The following is a 25,453-nucleotide window of genomic DNA, read 5'->3' as shown; positions in this document are numbered from 1 at the left end:
CGGCCCCATTGTGTGGCGCGGCCGCGGCTCCCCGGTGCTGGCCGCCATCTTGTGCCGGAGGGGGTCCGCGCCGGGCCGCCGCGTCCGTCTCGGCCGGGGCCTCCGCAGGGGGCCGGGGCCGCCCACCTCCCCACGAGGGGCCGCGGCGGCGGCGGGCAGCCCCAGCGCGCCGCGCCGGCCGCGCCCGAGCGGTGCGTGTCCTGCGCCTCCGCCCCCGGGGGCCGCCCTTCCCGGCAGCTGCCGTGCCCCGAAGCGGCGGGAAGGGCTGCCCGACGCGGCGGCCCCGCGCCTGATGCTCGGCACCTCGCAGCGGGACGGAGCCGCCGCGCCGGGCCGGGCGTGACGGCCGCCGCCGCTCCGCGCCGTCTCCCCGCCCCAGCCCGAAAGCCGATGCCGCCGCTGGAGCAGCACCTGCCCGGGCCGCGGGCGTAGCGGTGGGCGCTGCCAGCGCCGCTCCCGAGGAGGCGGGCGCCCGCCGCCCACCGGCCGCGGATCAGGAGACCCGAGGGCCGGCCCCGAGGAGCTGCCGCCGCTTCCCGCCCCATCAGGCGAGGGGCAGGAGACCCACCCCGAGCCTTGGGCCGCGCCCCGGCCGCCCCAGCCGGCAGGAGGACCGGACCGCCGCCGCAGCACCATGAAGATCAAGGATGCCAAGAAGCCGTGTAAGGCCGCGGGCTGCCGCAGCGCGCTCCGGGGGGAGGCGGCGCTCGTAACCGCCATGGCGGGGCGCGGGGCACCGGGGGCTGGTTCGGCGGGTTGTTCTGTCGATGAATTTGGAGGGTGCTTGCCGAGGCTCGTCTCGCCCCTGTGCGTCCCTTCCAAGTGAGGTTTCAGGGTTCGGGTGATCTTACAGGGTTGTGTTTTGCGGTGGAAGGGCTTCTCTTTGAATAGGAAGTAATATAATCGGCTTTTTTGGGGTGGGTGCCGTTTTTAATGAAGACGGCACTTAATCAGTGTACTAAACACTTGTGCAAGCAGCTGCAGTTGTTACAGTTTTGTTTTTTTTAAGGGCTAATCAACTCTTGATTTTTTCTGTTTAGAATATTTGTTAATATTTGGATACAAGTCTTCCATTAAAATATGCTGAATGCTTCCCTTTAATAAGCACAGCTGTAATAATATTTCTTACTATTATTTTGGAGTACCATATTTGTTTCGGAGGGCACAAGCGTGGTTCAGACTCAGGTGAATGCAAACCAAATGTCTAAGGCTACTGGCACGCTTTTTTTGTGGGAAGGGAGAATTGGATTGAGTAAAGTTACCCTACATAGAAGTGGTGCTTTCCCATTGTAACAGATAAACAGCTGTGGAAGCCAACAGACCTGTCAAACTCTCACAGGTGTGCCTTAGCTGAAAGGGATGCAGGTACCACTCCCCTGAGGAAGGCTGTTTCTTCTTTGTCATCATACTTAAGGACTTATTTTCAGAGTTACTGTGTGGAAAAGATGGCTCGTCCTCAAGAGCTTGGCCTGCTGTTACTCTTGGTCATATGATGTGTTTGTCTAATGAAAAGCATTCAACTGAGAGAGTGTATTGAAAGTGTGTATTTTAAATACATTGTTTGAGCAGCCCAACAAGAAGAAAATCACCAAACAGGTATTTAACACAGGAAGTATTAGTGTAGCTCTAGAAATAGCTATGAATGTGGGATTGAGTTTGGCTGTGAAAACACTTTGTTTCTTGTGGTGTGTTAAGGAAACCCTAAAGGTGCATCTTGCAGCACGCAATTAGCCATCACCTCTTATTAGTGCCAGCCTGTGGAAATTGCTGAATTGACTGTAATCATGTTTGTGAAGAGTACAGTTCAGACAGCGTTTTTTTCCGTGGCATAAATTTATGCAATGATATAAAAACTCTGAAGCAGTAATTGGCTGTAAGAAGTTACAGTGGTTTGGTAATTTAAAAGGGTGAGAGCATGGCTGCTTCTGTTGCAGAAACCTGCTAATTTCAGGAGTGTCTCTGCTGGGCCTCAAAGACTTATTTTCTGTAGTGGTGGATTTAAACCTCATGTTTAAATGACAATGCAAAGGTTGTCAAAAAGTTTTAACTGCTTAAATATGCTGATTTTGTAGTTGCACTCTTCCAGTTTTTGAACCTGAACTTTGATGTTGGTTTCGTGATGAGAATCAGAAACAATTGGAGTGGAGGGGAAGAGTACAGTGTTAACCTGCCTTGTTTGTTTCATCTTGACTCTAAGATATTTTGAACCTGCTGGCTTTTTGAAAGATAATATTCCTTAGTTTCATAAGCAATGAACTTCGAACTCATTCTGCAGATCTCTGGTCCTGGTTAGTCACACTGACTGAAGCAGGAGAGCAGCTGGAGGTTTGAAGAGGAGCAGATCCGCAAAAGCGCTGAAGATGGAAAAGCCCGTTGATGTTCAGGGGCTTTGGTGCCCAAATACTACTGTTGATTTGGCTTATATGTTCAAATTGACCTGAAAGCTGAGTTGGGCTCACAATACCACTTTTAGCCAAATGATCTGTAACTAGACAGTCTAAGACAGTTGTAGATGCTTTTCAATGCAATTGCTGAGTGGGTATATGTTTCTTAGGCGAAGCGAGTATTTAATCATCTGTGCTGGAGCCAAATTTGATTGCACAGGAAAAATGATTAATTGTTGTTTTAGTCAGTTGTAAAAGCCTGGAAAGTGGAATTGTGAAGATTGCTTTAGCCTACCTGTACTTTTTTCTGTGATGTTTATCATCATGAAAGAAAGCATGATTGCACTAAGTGCCATGTCTGTCATAAGAGAGGTGGGGGTAAAGTGGAGACACCTAACAAGTTCATAATTTGTGATGTGGATGCACTGCCTAGACGGGCTTGTGTGATCCTCCCTTTCAAATCCTCACCTGACTAGTGCTGTTGTTGCTTTGTTGTAAAAACTGTGAGAAGTGCAGCTGAATGTACTGAACAAGGCTTCTGAGCTAGCTGTCTTGAAAGAGGCTAGTAAAGGGCCATTTAAATTTGTTTTGCCAGTGATTGGAGGTGGCAGGCATTTTAAAGGAGGATAACAGAAATTCAGATTAGGAGAACTTCGTACTAAGTAGCTAGTGTAGCAGTGGAAGCTGGAGAAGGTGTAATGGACTGCTGAAGGAAAGGCAAAGACTTCTGATCTTTAGTACACAGTGTATGTTACTTTTTACAGTTTGCTGCTTCTAATTTTTTATTAAAATAGTTTGAGAACAAATGCATTTCCTTTGAGGTGAATTGAGACACCGCAATGTGTGAAAGTACATAGTAGAGATTTGCAAAATACTGTATCAATATAAAGAAAAGATTAAACTCTTGAGTTTGTTTTCTCTAATGTGGTTCTACATACACATGGAGTCATTAGGGACGCAGTGATCCCATGCAGGATTTGTATAGTAAAATTGATGCAAAATCCATTTAGATTGCCAGAGAATCTTTTTTTAAATTGATATTTCTGCTCATAGAACTTGCTACTCAGTCTTATGGTATCCTAGCATTTTCTTATTAGCCCTTGAAAGCTGATTATTAGCCTATAGCAGATGTTACAGGCTCTCATTTCACTGAAGTTGAAAAATGTAATTCTAATAATGGGTTAATACTGGCAGGCACAGTTTATACTATGTTTGTATCTGTAAGTGTTAGATTATGCCTCTGCATGCTGAGTCTCACTATAAAAAAGAAACCACCACACCTATCCCTAAAGAGAGTGCTGCTGAAACGTCTAGAAAATTAACAGAATGAGCAAGGAGGGAGAAGAGGAAAGCAGGGATATTTTGTCTTATATGATAGCCACTTGTACAAGTGATAAAGCTAATGAAGAGCAGTTACGGTAATTGCCCATTACTACCTGTCCTCCCGCTGGTAAACGTGGCCTTTCTGTAGTGTGATTAGAAGTGGCTGAGTGGGAGAGTGTGGTGAGTTCACAGACTTTGATGGAGAAGTTTTTCCCATGAGGAAAATGGGAAGATGTCACAGGGTGTGTCAGATACATTTAATTCGGATGTTAAATCTGTTTAACTTGGGATGTTTGAACCAAAAACCTGTTACAACACCAGTTAAGCAGAGAAACTCTGGTGTCTCAAGGGCCAAGGATGGTTGATGTGCAGTTTCGCTCTGTAGCGGCTCAGAGGGACACGTCCGTGTAACAGGGGTACAGAGAGGTGCCCAGCCGGCAGTTAATCCCACCTTGTTTAGCAGTTCCACACCTTTGTGTTTTCCCTTAACTTGTCCAATTGGACATGGTAGCTGCCTTAGACCGTTAGCTGATTTAGGTGTTAAGGGTTTACCATTAATTTTTACTCTGCTCTGTGTAGATGTTTTAGGGAAATACTGGAAGCACAGAATGTACGCGTGGGCATAGAGGAAAATGCATTTGGAGAAACTGCAAGATGCATTTGGGTTTAGGTTTAGGTTTCTGTGTTTATAAACACTAACTGTGTGATAGTTTAGTGTGGCTTTTATATAGTTAACTTGTTTGTCTTGTCAGTAATCAGATAACAAAACTAATCTTGACCCCATTCTTATCAAAGGCTACCTACTGAGCTGAATTAGAAGATAAGTTTTGTGCACCAGAACTGATAACGCTTTCATAAAGAACTGTTGCAATGCTGACAGAAGTAAACAAGTTTTCATGTGATTTCATGATCATTTCCCTTTTTGTGTTTTAAGCTAATATAGAATCACAAACTGCAGGTTTGGCAGGTTTTCCCCAAGCTGTGTTTGTACTTGAAGTTCAATAGTCCTACATCTTGATGGTATGTAAGCGTTCTTACAAAGATGACACAAAATCTGATAGCTTGTTCTCTGCTGTCACTGACAGCTGTGATTTTTTTTTTTTAATGGTGCAAAGCTCCCTGCTCGACTTAGGAGGTAGCTACTCTTCTTTGAAGGCTAGTTCTTCTTAATTTAATGCAGATTTGACCCAGACTATTATTTTATCTTACAGTGAGAAGCAAGTATTTTAAAGGTGTTTGTGTTTCAAATGTGACATTACATTCATAGGAAAGAGTTTACTAGTAATGTTTCTCAGTCTTTAAAAGCTAAATACAAATAGAGTGTTAAACTGAAGAATCTTATGCTTGACTGAATAAGGGGGAAGTAGTTAAGTCTTTGAGTATGTACTGCTTGCAGCTTTGGATCCAAAATGGATGTATAAAGTCAAAATATTAGTATGTGGTCTGGGTAGAGAACTTTGAAGGTCCTCTGCTGAAGCTGAACCCATAGAAAAGGAAAACACTTCAACTGTTGGCTTATATTGGCATGAGAGACTTTTTACTCTAATTATTTCCTTTTGGTATATAAAGGCCATATATGTTAAGATATAAGTAACCTTAAGATTGCTGCCAGAAACTATATACACCAAGAACTTGAGAAGCGCAAGCCCAAGAGAATGAGGCCTCCCTCTGTAGCTCTAAAGAATAGTTTAAAAAAACAACCAGTAGCCATCAACATGGGTTTTCTTACTAGGCAGAACTGCCACATCGCTGCTTGGCCACAGCACCTTGTGACAGCACTATTCCCATGCAGGAAGTGCTTTTCTACGTTGCAGGCAGCAGTTGTAGGAAATTCTCTTAAATATCATCATATTTTTAGCTATGAGCAAGTTGACTCTCAAAGCAGTCTTCATGGCATGTACGGAACAGTCTGTCGCGTTATAGCAAAGATTCCTGGTTGCTGTGCCTAGGTAGGGACCAAGGTGGCTCCTGGCAGAGCTGGGAAGTGGAAGAAAATCTCGATTTGGAATTAAGGAGGTTGGCTCTTGTGATACTTCTCTTGCTGTCCTGTTGGAGACAGTTCAATTTGGTGTGAAGTATCACGTTAAACTTTATGGGTTTTGACTTCCCAGTTTGTGTTCTACTTTGCAGGTTTGTCTCTTCTCAGATAGTAGAAATATGTATTTTATGTATTCTTAAATAGAGCCTGGCTTGACTTCCTAAAAGCAGAGTGCATGTTTTTGAAGCGGTTTTATGTAGCCTATCCAAGGCAATTGGGCTTTTTGAGTAAAAAGCTCAGTTCCTGCTTTTCTTTTTCCAGATTGCAGCTGACCTCTGCAGAGAGGAGCTGAACTTTGAAAAGATAGGGCATGGGATTAATTCTGTGAATGGCAGTTAAATTCCCAGCAAGGAATACTTCTGAGCTGTGCACGACTTTTTGTAGAGTCTTCCTAGGAATAAGAACAGTTACGAAAAGGAATAGCTGAGAAAAATCTTTTAATGACCAAATCCCTATAGAGCTGCAGAAAAAGCCTAGTTTTAGTGCAGGTGTATTGACTCTTTATGAATTAAAGCTGTGGAATGATGGTCGCAGTTGCACAAGTCCTCAAACCTGATGCAGAACAATAAGCTTGGAACAAAGGTTGTGCAATTGTTGTTGGTCTCATCCAGGCATGTTTCTTTAACTATGACTGTCATAAGGATCAAGCTGATGTCTGGGGATGTTTTTTATCAAAAGATTGTGCTGCCATCATTCTGCTCCGGAATCTTTCAATCAAAGAAGCATGAGCCACAGATACAAATATAAAAATATAAAAATACGTTTTGTAGAATCATTTACATATTCTCAGCCCAAGGTATGTGCCATGCTATTCTTGTCTTGTTCCAAGACAGCTTTCAAATAAAGACTGCCTCAGAATTAAATTTTTCATGGATTTGAGAGACTGTAGCAGCTACAGTTGCTGGTATATATGCTGCAGATACTATATACAGGAGTGAAAACTCTTGTGCTTTGAACATGCCTCAGAGTAGCAATATCACCTTAAGCAAGGTGCTCGTATGCGTGGTGTAAAGTAATGCACAGGTTCCTTGTATGTATGGCATGGCACAAAGTAGTTGTGTCATCTTCAGCCATTGCCACAATTAGCCTAGCTGCCCTCTGGAGAGGAAGTCTGATAGAAAACTGGAGTGTACTCTCCATGGTGTATTTTCTGAGTAGTCCTCCATCCTCAGTCTCTCTGTGGCCTTACTTTAACCCTGCAAATGAAATCATTTTTTCGGTAATTGGAAGAGGAACTGATGTTTTCACATAGGTTCCTGTTTTCTCCATTCCCCCTGCATCCAGATAGGATGGGTTCTGAGCCAAGATCTACCCAAAGCAAACTGATTTGAAGGCTGCAGTAATAGGAGGAGAGTTCACAAGGTTTCCATATTGTGTCCATGCACAATTAAGTTCTAATGCTGTAGAACCAGTGTATTTCTAATATGTAAAGGTAGCTCAAACGTGGATAAGTCTTGTATCCTTGCAGCTGTAAAATTGCTGCTACAGTTTGACTGATTGTGCACTTGCCATATGTACATATGTGTATGGAAAACAAAACGGCTTTAATTTTCCTGACTAGACCTGTATATAAATCCATCGAGAGTGACTTACATAGACAAGAATCCTTGTGTAATATCTTCTTCTGGGTTGCTGGTATAAGGAGTAAGTTAACAGTACATGGGCCCAGTTGCTTCTCAGAACTCTTCCACCTTGCAAACGAAACTTGAGCAATGTACTTACCAGCCAAATCTTGAGAAATTTTCAATAGAAAAATGGGAAACTTCTTGATGTTTGTCATAGAGGTGAAAACTGACATATTTCTTCAATCTCAAAATCCTTAGACTGCTGTTAAGATCACTGAGTTAACCCAGAAAACTGATATTGTACAGCAAGATCCCATTTTTCAGCATGTTCTTATTTGAATTTACGGAGTTTTGTTTATGGGTTGATATGAAACATATGGTATGGTTTGGGGGAGTTTCTAGTTGGGCGTTCTAAGCATACGTGACAGCATTTGAACATGTAAATAGAGTTGCTCATTTCTTCATTTTTGTCTGCAGCCAGAGAAATATTTAAGATTATGTAATGGAAATGAGTACTAATTCTTTGTTCCTGTGAGGATTTTTGTTAATGTCTGTCTTGTTGAAAAAAGAATAGCATTGGTTTAGTCTTAAGTTACATGTATTGGTTTTGCTCTTTAGCAAAGCTAATTGATCAATTCTTGTATCTTCACAGCTTTCCCGTGGTTTGGCATGGACATTGGGGGAACTTTGGTGAAACTTGCATATTTTGAACCTATTGATATCACTGCAGAGGAAGAGCAGGAGGAAGTTGAAAGTTTGAAGAGCATCCGCAAATATCTGACCTCCAATGTAGCCTATGGATCCACTGGCATTCGAGATGTCCATCTTGAGCTGAAAGACTTAACAATTTTTGCTCGAAGAGGAAACTTGCACTTTATTCGATTCCCAACTCATGATTTGCCTACTTTTATCCAAATGGGAAGAAATAAAAACTTTTCAACGCTACATACGGTGCTCTGTGCCACCGGTGGTGGTGCTTACAAGTTTGAAGAAGACTTTCGCACAGTAGGTAGCCTGTCTTTCCTTGTACTGAAGCTGATGCTAAAAGTATTGCTGATGATGAGTTAGAATAAGCAGTATTTTTAAAAACTGTGGAATGCTCAGTGATTATTAATTATTCATTTGGTTTTCAGTCTTAAGTGTAATAATCTAGAAATACACTGTCTGACATCATCTTAATAAACATGAAGATCTAATGCTAACATCTGATTAGAAACTTCCTATAATGGAGTGAAATGCAGGACACCTTTGTGGAAGTTAACCATTTTCTAATCTGTGTTTTTTTATGATGGGAAGCCTGCTGAGACTGCTGAGGTGCCTGAGTCACTTGGGATTTTCTTTCCTAAGCAGTCTTTGATGATGGGTTTTCAATGCTTATGAGTGGGATTGTCCTTCTTAATTTAGTACAGTGCATTGTTTAGAGATCTGTGACAAAACGTGTATCTCAGATTCTTTTTTTGACTGCAGAACAGTTTGGGCTTTTTGAGGTGTTTTGACTCTTCCCTTGACAATCAAAACTGATCATTTGTTCAGATGCAGTTTCTACCCAAAGATAGCTGTTACTAACTATCACAGTATCCCTTGTGCACATGTCCTAGTTTTAAAGTGACTGCAGACCTCTTGTGCTTCTAGAGACAAGATTTTCAATAGCGCAAAACGTTTCGTTTCAAAAATCTGCTTGTATTTCCATTCCTGCGCCAGTCTTGCATTGAGCTGGTACAACCGTTTGTGGGGTAGGGTCACAATTTGTACAGCAGAACGGATTAATTATCTGAAACCCTACGGAAATATGTTCTGATGGAACAGTCTCCAGTTCTGCTCAACATGAAGCTTCCCGGTTGTGCTGTGCAAGAAAAGCTGAAGGGACCTGAGGGAAGAGGGAGGACTGGCAGTGCTGTGGTGTGGTGCTGATGTTGGTCAGCAGTGTGCAATCTGGTCTGATTGTACAGCTTCATAATCTAATTGCAGACTGCTTTCTGAATGTGAGCTCATCTGACTCAGAGATAGACTTTACGGGTGCTTTTCCTTGGATTAGCTGCCTAATTGGACTCTCTAACTGTTGGAACTCCCTGCTGTGTGGTAAGGGAGAGAGTGTGATCACTCTTTTTGTGAAAGCCCAGAATTAAATTGGATAAAGTATTGTGTGAAATTACAGCCTTCCTGGAATCCACAGCACCTGTTAAATTGTCTTTCTGCTTTATGAGAGAACAGCAGCTTAAATGTCGTACAAAATTGAGGAAGAACCTTATTGAGCCTAAAGTCCCATAGAATTTCTAACCTGTGGTTTTCTTATGATCCTTGGAGCGTTAGTAAAGTTGCAAGGATAGTTAGTATGATGCCATTGAGGTTTTTATCTGCTGACATCTTAGAAATGACTGTTTGGCTTCTGAGATGAGGAAGAAAACCCACAAACCATGGAAAGATGTGTGAGATTCACCAAGATGACCTAGGGCCTCTAGGATATTTGGTGACCTTTTTTGATTTAGATCGACTAAAAATATTATTTACAATGAATTAATGTCTGAGTATCTCAAAAGTTATCTTTGGGTTTACCAAAGCAGGTATTTATACTGCCTGTCTGTTCATGATTCAAGTGTGAGATCTAGATTTATAGTCAGAGTAATTTGCTAATGGATGTATTCAGAATTTATCTCTGAGTTCTTTGTTGGCTTTATAGTGGGATTGAAGATCCTGAATTAGTCACCTGAAATAGCTTCGTAGAGTTAGGCGGTACAAATATACTCATAAATTTGTAGCCTGTTTAAACAATGTTGGAACATGTTGACGCTGTCTTTTTTCTTTTCTAACACAGATTGGAAACCTCCAGCTGCACAAACTGGATGAGCTTGACTGCCTTGTCAAAGGCTTATTGTATATAGACTCCGTCAGCTTCAATGGCCAGGCAGAGTGCTATTATTTTGAAAATGCCTCAGATCCTGAGAGATGCCAAAAGATGCCTTTTAACCTGGATGATCCATACCCATTGCTGGTTGTTAACATTGGTTCAGGAGTCAGTATTTTATCAGTTCATTCCAAAGACAACTATAAAAGAGTAACTGGAACAAGGTAACTTAAAGACCTAAGTGGGGTTGTTACTTTATGGAACAGTGAGCCTTCTTTTTTCAAACCTGTCCCTTCCCTCACTCTGTAGTATGGAAAAATACTTTAATTTACAGCTGTGTTTGTTGAAACCTGTCCCCATAGTTCTGTTATTGAGGAGATTTAGCCAGTATCATCTTTATCAATCAATGAGTGGTGTAAGTGCTCCTCAATGAGAGTTTTATAGGCTTTTGTCTTAAGTTTTGATAATATGTCCAGTGAATCTGTGGTTTTTTTGCTCCATAAGAATAAATATGTCCACGCATTTTACAGAACATGATCAAGGATCAGAGTCAGTGGCATGATGTGGGTATTTAAGGAGTTTCAGTCTCTGATTAAGTCTTTCAGCTTATGTTTTGATAGTTTGTAACTATTTGTTAGCTCTTACTGTATGGTTCACTTCTTGAGACTTATATTAATGTTAACTTGACTGACAGCTGTTTGTGTAGTAAACCTTGAGCAAGAAAGCAAACAACTCATTATCTGAGTTGGAGGGCTTTGTTTATTTTCTTTGCCAGACATAAGAATCTTTGATGTGAGGAAATACTGTTTAAAAGCAACTAGTTTTCTTTCTTAGTCTAGGCGGAGGGACCTTTCTTGGCTTATGCAGTTTGTTGACGGGCTGTGAAAGTTTTGAAGAAGCTCTGGAAATGGCATCCAAAGGAGACAGCACGCATGCTGACAAGCTGGTTCGAGATATTTATGGAGGAGACTATGAAAGATTTGGCTTGCCAGGATGGGCTGTAGCATCCAGGTAAGCAAGAGATCTTTTTGTTTGTTCTTTTTCTGGTTTGGGGGGCTTCAAAAACAAGACCTAAACTATTAATGCAGAGAAAACTGCTTGTTGCAAACTTCTGTTGTAGTCAAGTTATGTTTTCATCCTAAAAGTGTATATGCAGTTTTCCTGAAAACTTGAAGCCACATGCATCTGCAAGTGCCTGCTAGCTGGGTATTGAAGAAATCTCGTGTCGTATGTCGCATACAGCTTTGCATGAGTCAGAGAGGGTGTGAGGTGATCACAGGAGTGGGAAGAACAAAGTACAGAGAGAAAACAAAGCAGATTACTTTTTGACTTCCTAGAATCTTTTAGTAGGGCCGTTGTCCAGAGGGAAGGTGAGTGGAAGAAGGCATATCTGTTGCTCTTACGGTAGTATCTCATAAATTTTTTTTGGAAAGACTCTGGTTTTTTATGTTTTACCTACTGTAATTACTCACTTATGAAAGCTGGTGAATATAAACAGTTTGCACTATGAGAATGAATTGATTTTTACTGCCAATTACAGAGATTTTTTTGTCATGGCTTGCAAGTTTTATATCCATTGGGGAAGATTAGTGGTGGCAATACAGCTTCTCTACCCTTAAGTTTATTTTTCTTACATTTCTTAGGGAGTGAAACTAACATGTACATAAGAGTTCATTAAATCTTTGCTCTTATTCAGTAGTAAGGGGTCTTAATGGTGTTTTAATTCTTCTCCCTCTCCAGCCAGCTGAGTCCAAGCCTCTTCAGAGAGCATATGTAGAGAGGTTTTTATATATGCAAACTTTACACTTTTAGTCAATACATTTTAACTCACTTTGTATATGGGTACGTTTTGTTCTCATTTACTTGTTAAGACCCTTAGGACCTTTAATGACTATTTGAGTTTTTGAATAATAAGGATTCTGGCTCTCCAAACTGACTTAGATATGGCACAGAGTCCGTAGTGGTAAAATATCATGCATAGCTATGGATTCTTGTCTTGTTTTTAATTTTTTATAATTCTGAAGAAATTATCTGCTGTGCATAGTAATGAAAATATTCTTCTAATCTAGAACTCTTCATTTATACAACCTGAATAGCAGCCTGTCAGTTGTTTATTTTCTGTTTCAGAGGATTGTGTCTCATCATAAAACTATTCAAGTCATCTCTCTTACTTTTACTTTGAGAATACAGGATTGGATAGATACTGTGAGCGAGGAAGCAAGCATGAGGAGTTGGAGGAGTCACCAGTCAGACTTAATTTCATTGACTTAGTTTACAGTAACTAGGTTTGCAGAGTAGCCTTGCCTAAGAATAAGACTACTTTTTGCTGTAGGTGCTTCTTCATGAAAGTCAACAATCTAAACAAACATACTCTGTTGGTGATTGTTATTGTAACAAGATTGACTGTTTCCTGTGAAGGACACACATCATAGTGTCAGTTGTCAAATTGCTGTGTTTCATACAGATGTAAAAAGGGAGCTCCTTAACAACAAGCATGAGACTTAAGTTCTGTTATAGCATAAAAATTACATTCTGAAACTACTTCACATGCACATGAATTGCTTTGTACTTAATGGAAGTTTTTCCTGTTACAGTTTTGGGAATATGATCTACAAAGAGAAGAGAGAGTCTGTTAGTAAAGAAGATCTTGCAAGAGCCATACTGGTCACCATCACCAATAACATTGGGTCTATTGCCCGGATGTGTGCAGTAAATGAGGTAAAAACTTCTGACAAGGAAGTGGTATATCTGGAGGTCTGTCACTTGGTTGCAGATTAAATTACTGCTAAAATTATGCATCATTTTAAACTTTTTAGTGTGTTCTCAAATGAAACAAGGAAAATCATGTAGTATTAAAGAACTAGGAATTGGTTTAGAATATTTTGACTGTCTTTGGAGAAGTAGAACAAGGATATCTTTGCCAATGGGGAGGGTAACCTGATGAAGTGGGCTTCAAACTAGCTTCTTTAGGGAACGGAGCCCAAAGCCTGCAGATAAGTGAGGGAGCAGTGGAGCACAGGATGTTGTGATGAAAGGACTTGAAGTCCTCTTGTGAAAACAGGATAATTTTTGGGCCCAACTTAAGTCTCTGTACAAACACACATGCAGGATGGGATACAAGAGGACCTGTAAGTGCCGATTCTGATGAGGCACTATCCCAACCTCTATTGTAAGGGTGACATGGCAGATCACAAACAATCCATACTTCTCAGTGTGCTGGGGACACTTCTTTGACACAAGTGCTAGGCAAGCATAGTGCTGGATCTGCTGTCCATGAGTGAAGAACTGAGCAGGTATTTCAGTGGTAGCCTTGAAATAGTAGAGTTTAAGGTCCTGGGGAAGGTTAAGAAGGCAAGTATCAGAATGGAGACGCTAGATGAACTTGAATAGAACAGAATTCTGATTTTGGGGGGATTTAGGAAGCCAGATCTTGTGGGAGGTTGTCCTAATTACATAAGGAGCCCAGATTAGCTCGTTGCTTTTCTAGGATAGCATCCTCAGAGCAAAAACAAAAGGTGAGATACAGACTGGCCAGGAAGAAGCATTGCAGAAGAGAGGGTGCTGGCAGACAAGTTGAACTGAGCATGAATCAGCAGTGTACATGTGCAGTGGTGAAAACTGACCTTGTACTGAGGTGCATTAGCAAGGACATAGCCAGCAGGTCAGAGGAGGTGATACTTGGGGCATGATGTCTTTCCCCCTCCTCCCCACCCACCACCATCACCAAAAGAGAAGCACCGACAAACTAGAACAAGTCTAACAGATGGGTTACCAAGAGAGGGCCCTGCCCTGGAGCACCTAATGTATGAGCAGACACTGAGGGATCTGGGTTAAGCCTGAAGAAGAAGCTGAAATGCTTGTCTTTATCTGGAAAGGGTTACAGGAAAGACACTGCCAGGTACAGCCATGCACAGCAGAAGGACGGGAAGCAACGGACACAACTTGTAGCAAAGGGAATTCTGGGTGGTATAAGGGAAAAAAGATGCTCACAAGGAGTGGTTAAGCCCTGAAACATGGACGGAGAGAGAGACTGTGGACTCTGTGTCCTTGGAGAGTTTCAGAACACGTGACTTGAGCAACTTAAATGTTGAAGTTGCTGAAAGACCTGCTTTGAGCAGTGCATGGGATCTGATGGCCTCCAGCAGTTTCTTCAAGCTGAAATTATTCTCTGACTAAAGCTCATAGAAAGCCTTGCTTCTAGTTAAGCATTATTTTTAGTTCTTACCAACTACTCAGACTTCAAATTGTTTTGAGACCTGTCTTCTTGCTGATTGATACAGAGATGGTTCCCTGCCATTTTCTGTTTCTTAAAGCTCTGCTAAACAGAACCTGCATGCGTTCAGTTTCAATACAACCAGCATGGACAGTCAAGAACCTATGGAAGAATACTGAATTTGGTGTCTGAGTACCAGGGATTTTCTCATTCATTATCAACAAACTTTGGATAAAGTCAGGTTTAGTAACAGCTTTCTTAGAGAAGACTAAAGGTAACTATGTTTAGAGTTCTGCTTAAAATCTATGGAGATGATAGTCTCAGAAATACCAGCAACGTTGTTAGCTGCAGTAACCCTCCTTTTGCTTAGGAGCCAGATTAATATATTTTTCTGGTTTTAATATTGCAAGTTCTCCCTCAGTTTCCTTCTCTGTCTGTCTTTCCTGTCTTTCTTGGAGAAGAAAGTTAATTTTGTGAGTATTGAGTTAATTTTGGCTTTTTTGCTTTATGGCAGAGCTTGATAACAAAAGAGTTAAAATGAGGGTGAAGTTGAAAGGACATACTAATAGTCTGAGGCAAATGTATGCAATTTATAGTTAAGTGTGGGAGTAAATGAGTACAAATCAGAACTCATGAACAGCACAAATGAGTTTTATTCCAAGGGTGTTTTTGGTCTAATTCCAATTGTGTCACAGAACTACAAATCGTAAGAAATGGTTAATAGGGATTCACAAACCAATATTTTGAACTGATGTATAAAGATAAAATGGATTTAATTATTTCAGCTTCCTGCTATAGAGTGGAATTATGTTTAATTAGGTGCCTTAACAGTGTGTTTATTTTGTCTTCATTGTGAATTAATCAAGATGGTGAAAAATAATTGCATGTTAGTCATTTGAATACAGGCTGAATTGTCATAGTAGTTTTTGTAGCAATCTGGATATGAGTATTCAACTTGTTTGACTTGATTCATTACATTTGACTTGATTAAAATTCACAACTTGCTTTTAGTATTTAATATTACACTGAGGTATATTGAGCTCTGAAGATGAAAAGAACATCTGTTATGTCTTACTGTCTTCGGCTTCTTTACAGTGCTGCCTTGTTGCATATGGATCAAGCAGCATTGTACAGGGCTATGAAGGCATTGAGTCTTCTCTACCAAATACCAGTATTTTTCATTTAATTTCACTTTTAGCTGAGCTGCTTCTTTGTCTTAGTTACTGAAAATGCTCACTTGATTTGAAACACAAATGCTACTTCTCTGAATATTAAGTCCTTTAATTCTTGAGAGTTGCACAGTTTTTTCCTTTTCCCCGAGTATGCTGTGTTTTAAAGTTTGGAACCATATTTTACTTGTGGGTTGTTTGGGTTTGTGGTGGTTTTTTATTCTCTTTGCTCAAGACAATCTGTTCTTTCATAGGCTAATTTTTCAAAGCTGTGTCAAACAGGGAAAAGACTTAATCCTTTGCTGTTTTTCTCTCCTTTTTAGAAAATAAACAGAGTTGTGTTTGTGGGCAATTTTTTACGTGTGAATACTTTGTCAATGAAGCTTCTTGCATATGCACTGGATTACTGGTCAAAAGGCCAGCTGAAGGCCTTGTTCCTGGAACATGAGGTATGCTGTGGTTCATTTATCTGTGTGTATTGTTTAACCATAAATAAAAAATGCATGTATTGAGTAGCTCTCTTATGTGTGATAACCTTAGAAAACCAAGTACTCGGTAAAGATTGAAAATAAGAGGAGGTTTCTCATAATGTGTTGGTTCTCTGGGGTCAGGGAAGTAGTTCAGTCACTTTGAGGTATCTTAGATCACGATATAGATTTTTGGAGAGGAACAAGAAAATGTTAAGGTCTATACTGAGATTCAACAATCTTCCCTTGGGTTTGGGTGGCAACAATAGTAAGTATTGTATTTCAAAAGATTACAGAGAGATCTAGAGTTAAGAACTTACCTTGTTCTTAACTGAGCTTGAGCCACATCCTGAAAGTTGAGACTGCTTTTAACAAGGACTGCTTTGCTACCACCACAGATACACCTTAAAGTTGTAGCAATTTTATGCTTTGAGACTAACCAGCTTTTGGGCAGCTTCTGCAAACCAGATCAGCATGTAATGCTGAGAGGGTTCACCTGTTTCAGTTAAAATACAGGCAACCAGTAGTAATTGCAGGTTCAACAGTTGGGAGACTTGTAGCTTCTTGGCAGCGGGCTGGCAATTTTTGTCCTCAGTTTATTGGTCTGCAAATATTACAGCATTACAGGAAGCTTGGGGTGAAATTTTCTGAAGTTAAGCTAGATAGGAGGAAATGTTTTTTTCATAAAGCTTTAAAAAATTATTATGAAAGATTATATATTGAGTGTATGGTGTTCTTTCTGTAGCACTGACCCACCAGATGCTTTGTTGCCATTAAAATGTGATTAGTGAAGAATTTAATACCTTACTTCAACCTGAAATAATTTTTGTTTGTTTTGAACAGGGGTACTTTGGAGCTGTTGGTGCTCTTCTTGGGCTGCCAAATTTCAGTTGAGATACCAGATGTCGCTACACTGAACTATTTTCCACCTGAATGACACTTGTTTATACCAATGGGAACTAAATCTGGGAAGGGGAGAAGAAAATAGCAGATTTTCTGTAACTGTTTTTAAGTGATGAGCTACTGAATATTGCTGTTATAAGGAAGGAGGTTTCACTCTGTTGGGCATTGAAAAGTGAAATGTTCGGGGATATTGTTTATGTTCTTTGGTACATGTAGCCAGTATCAAAATTTTCACATGCAATACATCCTCTGAAAACAAGCTTCCAGAAGAAGGAATGCCAATCCTCTAAGTGCTCAGTGTGAAAATATTGTAACTTTACTCCTGAGGCTTTAGGCCCATCAGTTTTTTATACAACTGATGGATGAAAAATTATTTTCAATAGTTATACTATAGTATGAGGACAATTTCCCATGTGTATATACAAAAAACAACTTTAAAAACAGTTAGGTACTATATACAATATGAGGAAACTGTAGACAATTGCTTCCCATAATAAGAAGAGTAATATTTTATTTTTACATGTAATGGAAATAATATTAATGCTTTAATTTTCGGTGGGAAGAACAGAAACACAAAAAATCAGCCAAAGCAGCAGATTAAGCAGTTGATGTTTTGAAGTTTTTGTGAAGATACCCACGTGCCCTCTTCATTTATTTGAAGATGCAGCTGGTATTTTGGGAAGATCTCCTCTGTCTTTGATTGAATTTGGAAAAGAATTTAATGATTCATGAAGGCAGGTTTTTGGGTTAGGGTTTGGTGGGGTTTTTTTTGAGGACATGACTTCCAAAATGCCTTCTGTTTGTTTTTTTTTTTGTTTCTCGTACTAATTCCGATAGCATGCATCGTTATTTGTAAAGCTACCACAAAGCCTGAGAATTGAAGAAATCCTTATAAAATAGACTAAATATGGGACCTCATAATTCTGATGCTTTGGCTCATTTCTGTGGAGATTTGGAAAATTTCTGCCCCATCCTACTAATTTGAAGACGTGAATTCTCCTTAATTTTGTAAGAGTTAATTGGAATCTAATTAAATGTAGAAAATGAAAGGTTGTTAGCTTGCTTTTGGATTTGTGAAAGTTGAGGACAGCATCAGAGTTTGTATTGCAGCACCAAATGGACCAATATTTAGTGCACTTGCAATATGGAACCGTTCATCAAATTGTGGCCTTGGGATATAATCCATACTCTGGAACTGATCTCTGGGTTTTTCTGTATACTTTTAAAATTTACAGTTGCAATTATTGTAATAAGTTTAATCCTGAAGCCAGGACATGAGATCTTAAACTTGTAAGAATATTACACAGTCATTAGACTTTTTGTGGACTAAAGAGCTACCCAATTTTATGATATCATTTTAATGTTAAATGTTTCCTGTAAGTGCATGAGGAGCGACCATTCATATGTTGAGTTTTAATGTGTTTTTAAAACTGATTGCTCGAGTCATCAACAGCATGACTGTGTTGTATTCAGACACATCCACCTAGTGTTAGAAACCTCTATCTGCTGTTTTCAGTCTTCTCTTTCTTTTCTTAAAATTCAAAGCCCCATACTAACATCATATTTAAAAAAAAAAAAAAAAAAAAAGGAAAAACAAAAAAACCCAACAAAACAGTCTGTGGTTCTTTAAGAGTACAGTAACTTAGAGTAGCCAATTCATTAAACCCCATGCCAGTCACAAATGCAGTTGCATTTATTGCTGCTTTTCCTGGTACTTATTCTACATTTCCATTGTGCTTGCTTTGATGTGTCATTTTAGACATTTAAAAAAAAACAAATTACACACAGTTCAACTGATCTAATGCTAAATCAGAGCACTTCAGAAAATAACTGAATACGATTTTTATAGGATGTCTTTATAAATGCTGTATACTGTTCCTTTTAAGTTATGATTGACAATAGAAAGTAACCCCTATTTGGTTATAAAACTTTGTAAAAACTTCATTTCCTGAGTGTTTTGACAGTCTCCTGAAAATTTCGCAAACCAACTGCGTATTTTTCTTGCAAATTGAAGTACTTTAAGACACATACTACAGCTTGATTAGAAACAGTTCCTTTAGACCATGTTTATTGCTACTTCACTTCTCATTTTGTGATACTGAGAGCATCTCTTGAAGCAGTAGTTACAAGATACTTGTATATTTAACCAGAAGCACATGTAGAGGATGATTACCTAATGACCATGGTTAATTTAAACCATTTGAAGTTGGTATGACCTAAGATACGTTTTTAAAGTAAATTGTACAGAGGTACAGAATAAATTAATGGAGCAATTCTTGAATAGCTGTACTGTATAGAAACTACTGTGAGAATCAAAAAGTATGCCCTACCTCTGTTTTACTTCCCTTGACCTTCTAAAATAATTTACTTCCTTTTGCTAGTTTTATCAGCACAATTGTCACTTCATTACAAGAGCAACCAGAGAGGTTTTCAAGCCCTACTGTAAAGCACAGGGGTTTCTGTATTTAAGCCGCATCTTTGGGTTTCATCTCATTTTCTCTCAACTTAGAACTTTTTACTAGAGTCTCCAAAGATTGACTCTACCACCAGAAGAAGTGCTAGACATCACAAGTAGTTGCAAGTTTTTTCATCTTAAATTTTTTTCATCTAAATTCTCTTCTAAATAGGTTGAAAAGGCTTGTTTCTTTTATACAAATCACTGAAGTAACTTGCTATTTCTTGATCTCTGTTTTTATTTTCACTCTTGCCATTTCTTTTCCTCAAAGCTAACCGATCGAAGCAGCTTTAGAGTGAATTGGTTCAATCTGATGTACTACAGTAGAGAAAATTTGGGATTTTCTCTCGGCTACTGTTGTCTTCTCAAGCGGAACCACTTCTCTAGAGGAAAGTTGTGTGATATATCTTCTAAAGTAAAATGTAAAGCTCATTTTGAATGTGTAATTGTTTTCAGCTCAATCAGCCATGTGAGTGCCTTTAAATTTTTTCATATAATGCCAATTTTGCTGGTATTGGGACTCTCTCCAGGAGGTTTCCTAACCAGTGTTACTTACCGGAGAAATGGCAGATCATTTTATTGGCCATGGAGACAGATGATCCCTTCAATCCAGTGTACCTAGAGATGCCAGGAAAACGGTATCAGGTTTCTGCCTTCCTATCCCTGTAGCCCTTATCTTGGGGTAATGGTTTTGCATTTCTTAGTCTCATCCCTCCAGCTTGGTCTTTTTAAGTATTACGCACAGTTTTATTGTATCAGTATCTCCCTAAAAATAGTGCAAGTTTTTAGTCAGATAAGTACAGATTATTTCTGGCCAAATAAGTTGATTTTTAGATTAAGCTGTTCCAAGTTGGTATGGCTAATAAACTTAACCACTTTTACCTTTCTAGTTCTACTAGGGTAACTGCAATTTGAACAAGGGAACTTGTACAATATATTTTGAGTATTTAGCAAGCTGGAATGAACACATCCTCAGCGTTCTTTACTGAAGCTAGCAGAGGTTTCAGCATAAATGATTTTTCATTCTTTTAGTAAAGTCTCAATTAGTATAACAGTTTGGAGAGAAGCAGCACTGATACACTTTCTTTGTCTTATAGTTCAGTCCAGGTTTTCAAAGGGTGTTCAGATGTCTGATCTGCTGTTTGAAGATCTTTCCCCCCCTCTGTCCATAGTGTCTGCAAGCGCACACCTATGTGATTCTGCCAAGACCTCCATTCCTAACTTGAGAGTTAGGGCATGGAAAGAATATGAGACCACACTGTCTCACTTCTCAGCCTGTATATTAAGAACAAAAGTTCAGTTCTGGCTTCTCATAACGGATTAAATATTCCTTCAGTAGTACTGTGAGATTCCTGCTTGCGTTTGGGTTGTTGGTAGTATACATTCAAGGTGATTATATTGTCTTTAAGGTTTATAATACTAACTCTTTGTCTCTCTCCGGTATAGGTCTTGAGGAAATACCTACTTCCAGATAAGTTGCAATAGCTTCTCATTTCTGAGTGTTTCAGAGTAACAGTGAGATTTTAACATTGGAAACTGATTAAAGTGTCTTTTATGTAGAGCAAGTCTGAGCTTCTTTAAAGACTAGATGGTGTCTTACACATTCAGTCATTAACTCATGTTAACGTCTAAATTTACATTCAAACTGTTTCTAAATATCACTTTCACTATTCACATTCTGGATACTAGATGACTATAATCCTGAGGGAACAGTTTAGTTGAGTTCAGAACAGAGATAAAGCTCAATGCAGTTCTGTTGAGCTGGTTGTGGTCAGCTTTTTGTCCTGAGTCTGTTTGCACACGTAACAAGATGAGTGTTTTCCCAGCGACAGGGCTTTCTACATCCGTTTTTTGGATTATGTAGGCTTAAAAACCTTGTAATATGTAGTAGAGCTTTGCTTAGGTTAAAAAGTGAACAAAAATCTGTGGATTGGATCAGAATTACTTGACTGAGACCTGCAGGTCACAGTGCAGAGCTAGGAACGCACTCGACACATACAGTTACTGGTTTGGTTGTATTAATTTTTCCATTTTCCGTTAATGCACAGTGAGAGGGGTCAGACTTAACAATCGTTGTGGATCAAAATAAGTGAATTAAGTCCTCAGACATGACTGTGGGAGACGAAGAAGTGCTTTATCACAGTATAGAGGGATAATTCCCTGCTTACATTCGTTTAAGTTTTAACGATATATTCCAAAGTACATCGCCAGTATTGTCATCTGTAATGAAATTACTAATTCTTTAAGTTCAAAAAAAGTCTGCAAAGAAGCCTGTTTTATTAGTTTTGTTTACTTCACACATGTAAAGCATATTAAGTATTCTTAAAAACACTTTCTGTAAACATCTCAATGCCTGTAATATATTTGTAATTATTAATGTGCTGATGGAATATGTTTGAGCAGTCTAGGTTTGCATAACTGAGTGCCAAATCCTGCTCACTGTAGTTACTTGAGTAGATGATTCTCTTAAATGAGGACTGTTTTAAACTGTTGAGCAAGATTTGGCCTCGAGGTTGTCTGCCTGGAGAACGCAGCAATGCTACCTTGCATATTCCTGCTGGTGCTAAATCGTTTGTTGAAAATACAGATTCTAAATAGAACTTGTAAATAAAATATGTATGGCCTGGTCGTTTTGACAGACTTAAATTTTATCATTCGCAAATACTTTTTTGCCTTATTTCAAGTTTCCCTTTTTTTTTTTTTTTTGTAGAGTATGTGGACTGTGTGTGTTAATGTGGCAAGTCATTGGCAGGTTTGGCTTCCTGTGCTGCTTTCCGTAAGGCCCATAACATTCCCATTGTGCATTATTAGTAGGGATGACTTGACTTTGCTGGATTTCAGTGTTATCCTTCACCTTGTTTTGTCATTGTAGCTGTTTAAACAAATATTATCAAGTAGAACACTATTGGCATTTGTTCTCTGCTAAAACTTCAAGAAAATCAGCCATTATTGTAAGCATTTGGGGAAGTTGTTGAAAATGCAAAAATACCCATTTAAAATCATTTTAAAAGCTGACGTGTTAATTAGTCTTGCCTATAAAATAAACTGGAATATGGTGTATCAGTTGCTAATCTTTGCTGTAAATTGCTAGCATTTCATGGTTGTTCTAGTATCAATTTAAGAATGTTGTAAATACAAGCGTTGGGAGGAGGTATATTAGTTTCAGATTGTGCATTACAAAAGAATTTAATTATAAGACTAGTGAATTAGTATTTTGAGACAAATTACGACATCTAGAACGTGAAAATTAGTGTGTTGATTATAGAGATAGGATATAGAGGGCTTTTGATAACCTGCACTTTTTTACATTTCTGAGTTTTGGCATTTTAACAAACGAGTATTTAATTTTCCATCTACTCTTTTGTCATATGCAGGCCTTCTAGTCACCAATTGCTGTCTTCAGATATTTTAGTTAGCAAAACAGACAGGCAAATTTATAAATTGTAAACCCTTGTAGAATGGAAGTTCTCCGAAGAGCCATTTGGTTGAGTTGCCTTATTCTACTACATTGCACTCATGTTATGTCTCCACTTTCTTGTTTACTGTTCAGACACTGAAGATGTGATGTAAAAAATGTGCTACAAATTTTTATTCATAAATTACTGATTAATACCTTTGTGTCACCTGTTAATACAGCTCTTGTAAATGATACCTTTATGCCATCTGTAATACAGCTCTTGTAAAATGTTTAAATTATTTTTCCTTTTATAGATCCTCGTTACTGAATGTACAGATTGGATCCCTATAATATGTCACTGAGTAATTTGATTGGGGCCCAAGTATAGCCAGTGCTGTAATTCATCCCATCAAAACTGTAAATAATTCTTTACTGCTTGTTTGCATGAATGAAGTTTGGATTTCATTTACTTTGTCGTAATGCAAATCCTCTGTGATGGGCCTACTTTTTACAGTTTATTTTCCTGGTTTTACTACCATTTGTTCTGTATGAATGTTGAAACAGTGCTCTGTCTTTTCCTAATAAATAATTTGAAGTTGTTCATTATTTGCCTACATTTGTGGGGTTTGGGGGACAGATCTATGGGTGTGGTTTTTTACCTTTAGCATCACAAATTACTGTGATACCGGGGGTTGTTGTGTAACATTTTATACTAAGGAAACATGACTGGTGTGGCTTTCATGCTCTTTTCTTCCTCTCCTTTGATAAAAGCCTGTACTTCGCAGTCCTTAGGTTCAGTTCCTGTATTTAAAAACATTTGATGTCCTAAAGAATGTTAGTTTTGCAGTCTTGAGGTAGAACGCGTGCTGTGAAGCTGCCATAAGCTGTTGCCTTCCAGATTACCTTAAAAGCACATGCTGATTTGTGCACACAGGTGACACAACATTGCTGTGTCAGACACTGTACTTCGGGGTTCACCGTACAAATATTTTAGCCATCCAAACTACAAATCTTTGTTTTAAACTGCCAAAAATGAAAACCTGAAAATTCCATTCTGTGTTGTGTCTCCATTGAGTCTGGCAAAGAGCTGCTCTGCACCACTGATTCTTTTTACCTAGGGAAAATGAGCTGGCAAGAAATACAAGTTCCTTTACAAGCCTGAGGCATTGATTTGTTTGGTTTGTCTTTTTTTAATGCAGAAATATCTCTTCTTTCTTTGAGTGAACTGTAGTAGCCTTTTGTGGAAGCTGGTTTGCATTTCAGCTGGAGTCCTTAACTGCTTCCTGCTGCAGCCTGTGCGCAAGCTCAGGGGATGGGGTAAGCTGTGTGAGCTTCTTTTGGTTCTATCTTATCTGTGGATCTGATTTTTGAAAAAGTTAGTATGAAACAAGCGACTTCCTCTTACTGTAAGACTATTCAGCCAGGTGTATTTGAGTTTTCATTGGACTCAGAAACGCAAGCCTCTAATTTAATAATCCTTTTAACTTCATTCTCTTTAGAACTGTAGATTAAAAATGAAGTTGGTCTTTTGTCCCAAAGTGAAACCCCTCTGCTATCAAGGCATTTCTGTCCATCAGCAGGTATTCCGTACGTATATCCACTTTCTGTCATTTCAGACTACTACATGAAATAGTAGCAGTCATCTTGTGCACAGCCTTCCTGGGCACGGGGGTGAGACTGACCACCTTCCTGAGGATGGGTGCAACATTGGCCTTTTTTCTGCCATCAGGAGCCTTCCTTGGTGACCATGACCTGCCAGTGGTCAGCTCCATCCTCCCCCTCAGACAGAGCCTGGCTGGTCTCACAGCACCACGTGTGCCCAGCTAGCTCCAGGTCTCCGTAACTATTTTCCTCTTCTGTAGGGAATGCCTCGCTCCCACCACTTCTGCTCTTGAGCTGGAGGAGCTGAAAGCCTGAGGGCAGGCCTTAGAAGGGAGAACCCGAGGCAAAGAAGGTACTGCCTCCCATAGCCTTTCCTGTGTGTCATGTTACTAGGGATCACGAGGTGGTTCTGCTGAAGGAGACCAGTATATCGGGGTGAGGCTTGTCAAGGTGAATGGCCTTGAGTTTTGTCCAGGGACTGGTTATCAGAGGCTGGTGACAGCAGAGAAATGCAAGCGTGGGAGCAGCGATGGAGCATGTGTTGCTAGAAAGGGAATGCAAGGAGAGGTGCTTTGCACAGTAACTGCGAAGAGCTAGTACCCAACTTGGTGGCATTACAGATGTAGGGGAGAGAGCAACTCCAGAACTGACGTCATCTGCAGTATTCGACTTTGTTTTGAGTTTACAGCCCCTTATCATTTTCATGTTATGATCAATTTATTACAGCTTACCACTTCACTTTAATTCCCTGGCAAGGCCCTGCTAGAGGCTCTGTGTCCCTACACTCCACCCATGACAGCAGGAACAAGAGCGTTGTCCATTTTCTCATTTTGGGTAGATAGGCCTCTTTCCAGGACAAGCCCTAGGAGTCTTATCACCTACCTGTCTGTAACTTTTCTGACTAGAAAGGACATTTTGTTTCAGGCTGATGGATACACTGGAGAAGTGTAACTTCTTCTATTGGGAAGCTGAGAGGCTTTGCTCAGTTCTGGATTTAATTTCCATGGAGTTACATTTCACTTATGGAATGCTCTACAATGGGAGGATCTGATTCAAAATCTTAGCCAGGATCTACAGGTTTATGGCTGTTTATTA

General features: G+C 39.7%; 1 protein-coding gene across 1 annotated transcript; it reads left to right on the top strand.

Annotated features, from left to right (window-relative positions):
* The first annotated feature begins 611 nt into the window (after positions 1–611).
* PANK3 (pantothenate kinase 3) lies at positions 612–23,359 on the top strand. The gene is made up of 7 exons (XM_086621466.1): positions 612–662; positions 7,963–8,315; positions 10,123–10,376; positions 10,987–11,163; positions 12,747–12,870; positions 15,858–15,983; positions 16,845–23,359. The coding sequence occupies exons 1-7, from the start codon at positions 635–637 to the stop codon at positions 16,893–16,895; spliced, it is 1,113 nt and encodes a 370-aa protein (XP_086477592.1). The 5' UTR covers positions 612–634; the 3' UTR covers positions 16,896–23,359.
* The last annotated feature ends 2,094 nt before the right edge of the window (positions 23,360–25,453 follow it).

Source organism: Tauraco erythrolophus, chromosome 16 (genome assembly GCF_009769465.1).
Source record: "Tauraco erythrolophus isolate bTauEry1 chromosome 16, bTauEry1.pri, whole genome shotgun sequence".
NCBI lineage: Eukaryota > Metazoa > Chordata > Aves > Musophagiformes > Musophagidae > Tauraco > Tauraco erythrolophus.
The sequence above is the reverse complement of the archived record's forward strand: the minus strand, read 5'-3'. Positions and strand labels throughout refer to the sequence as shown.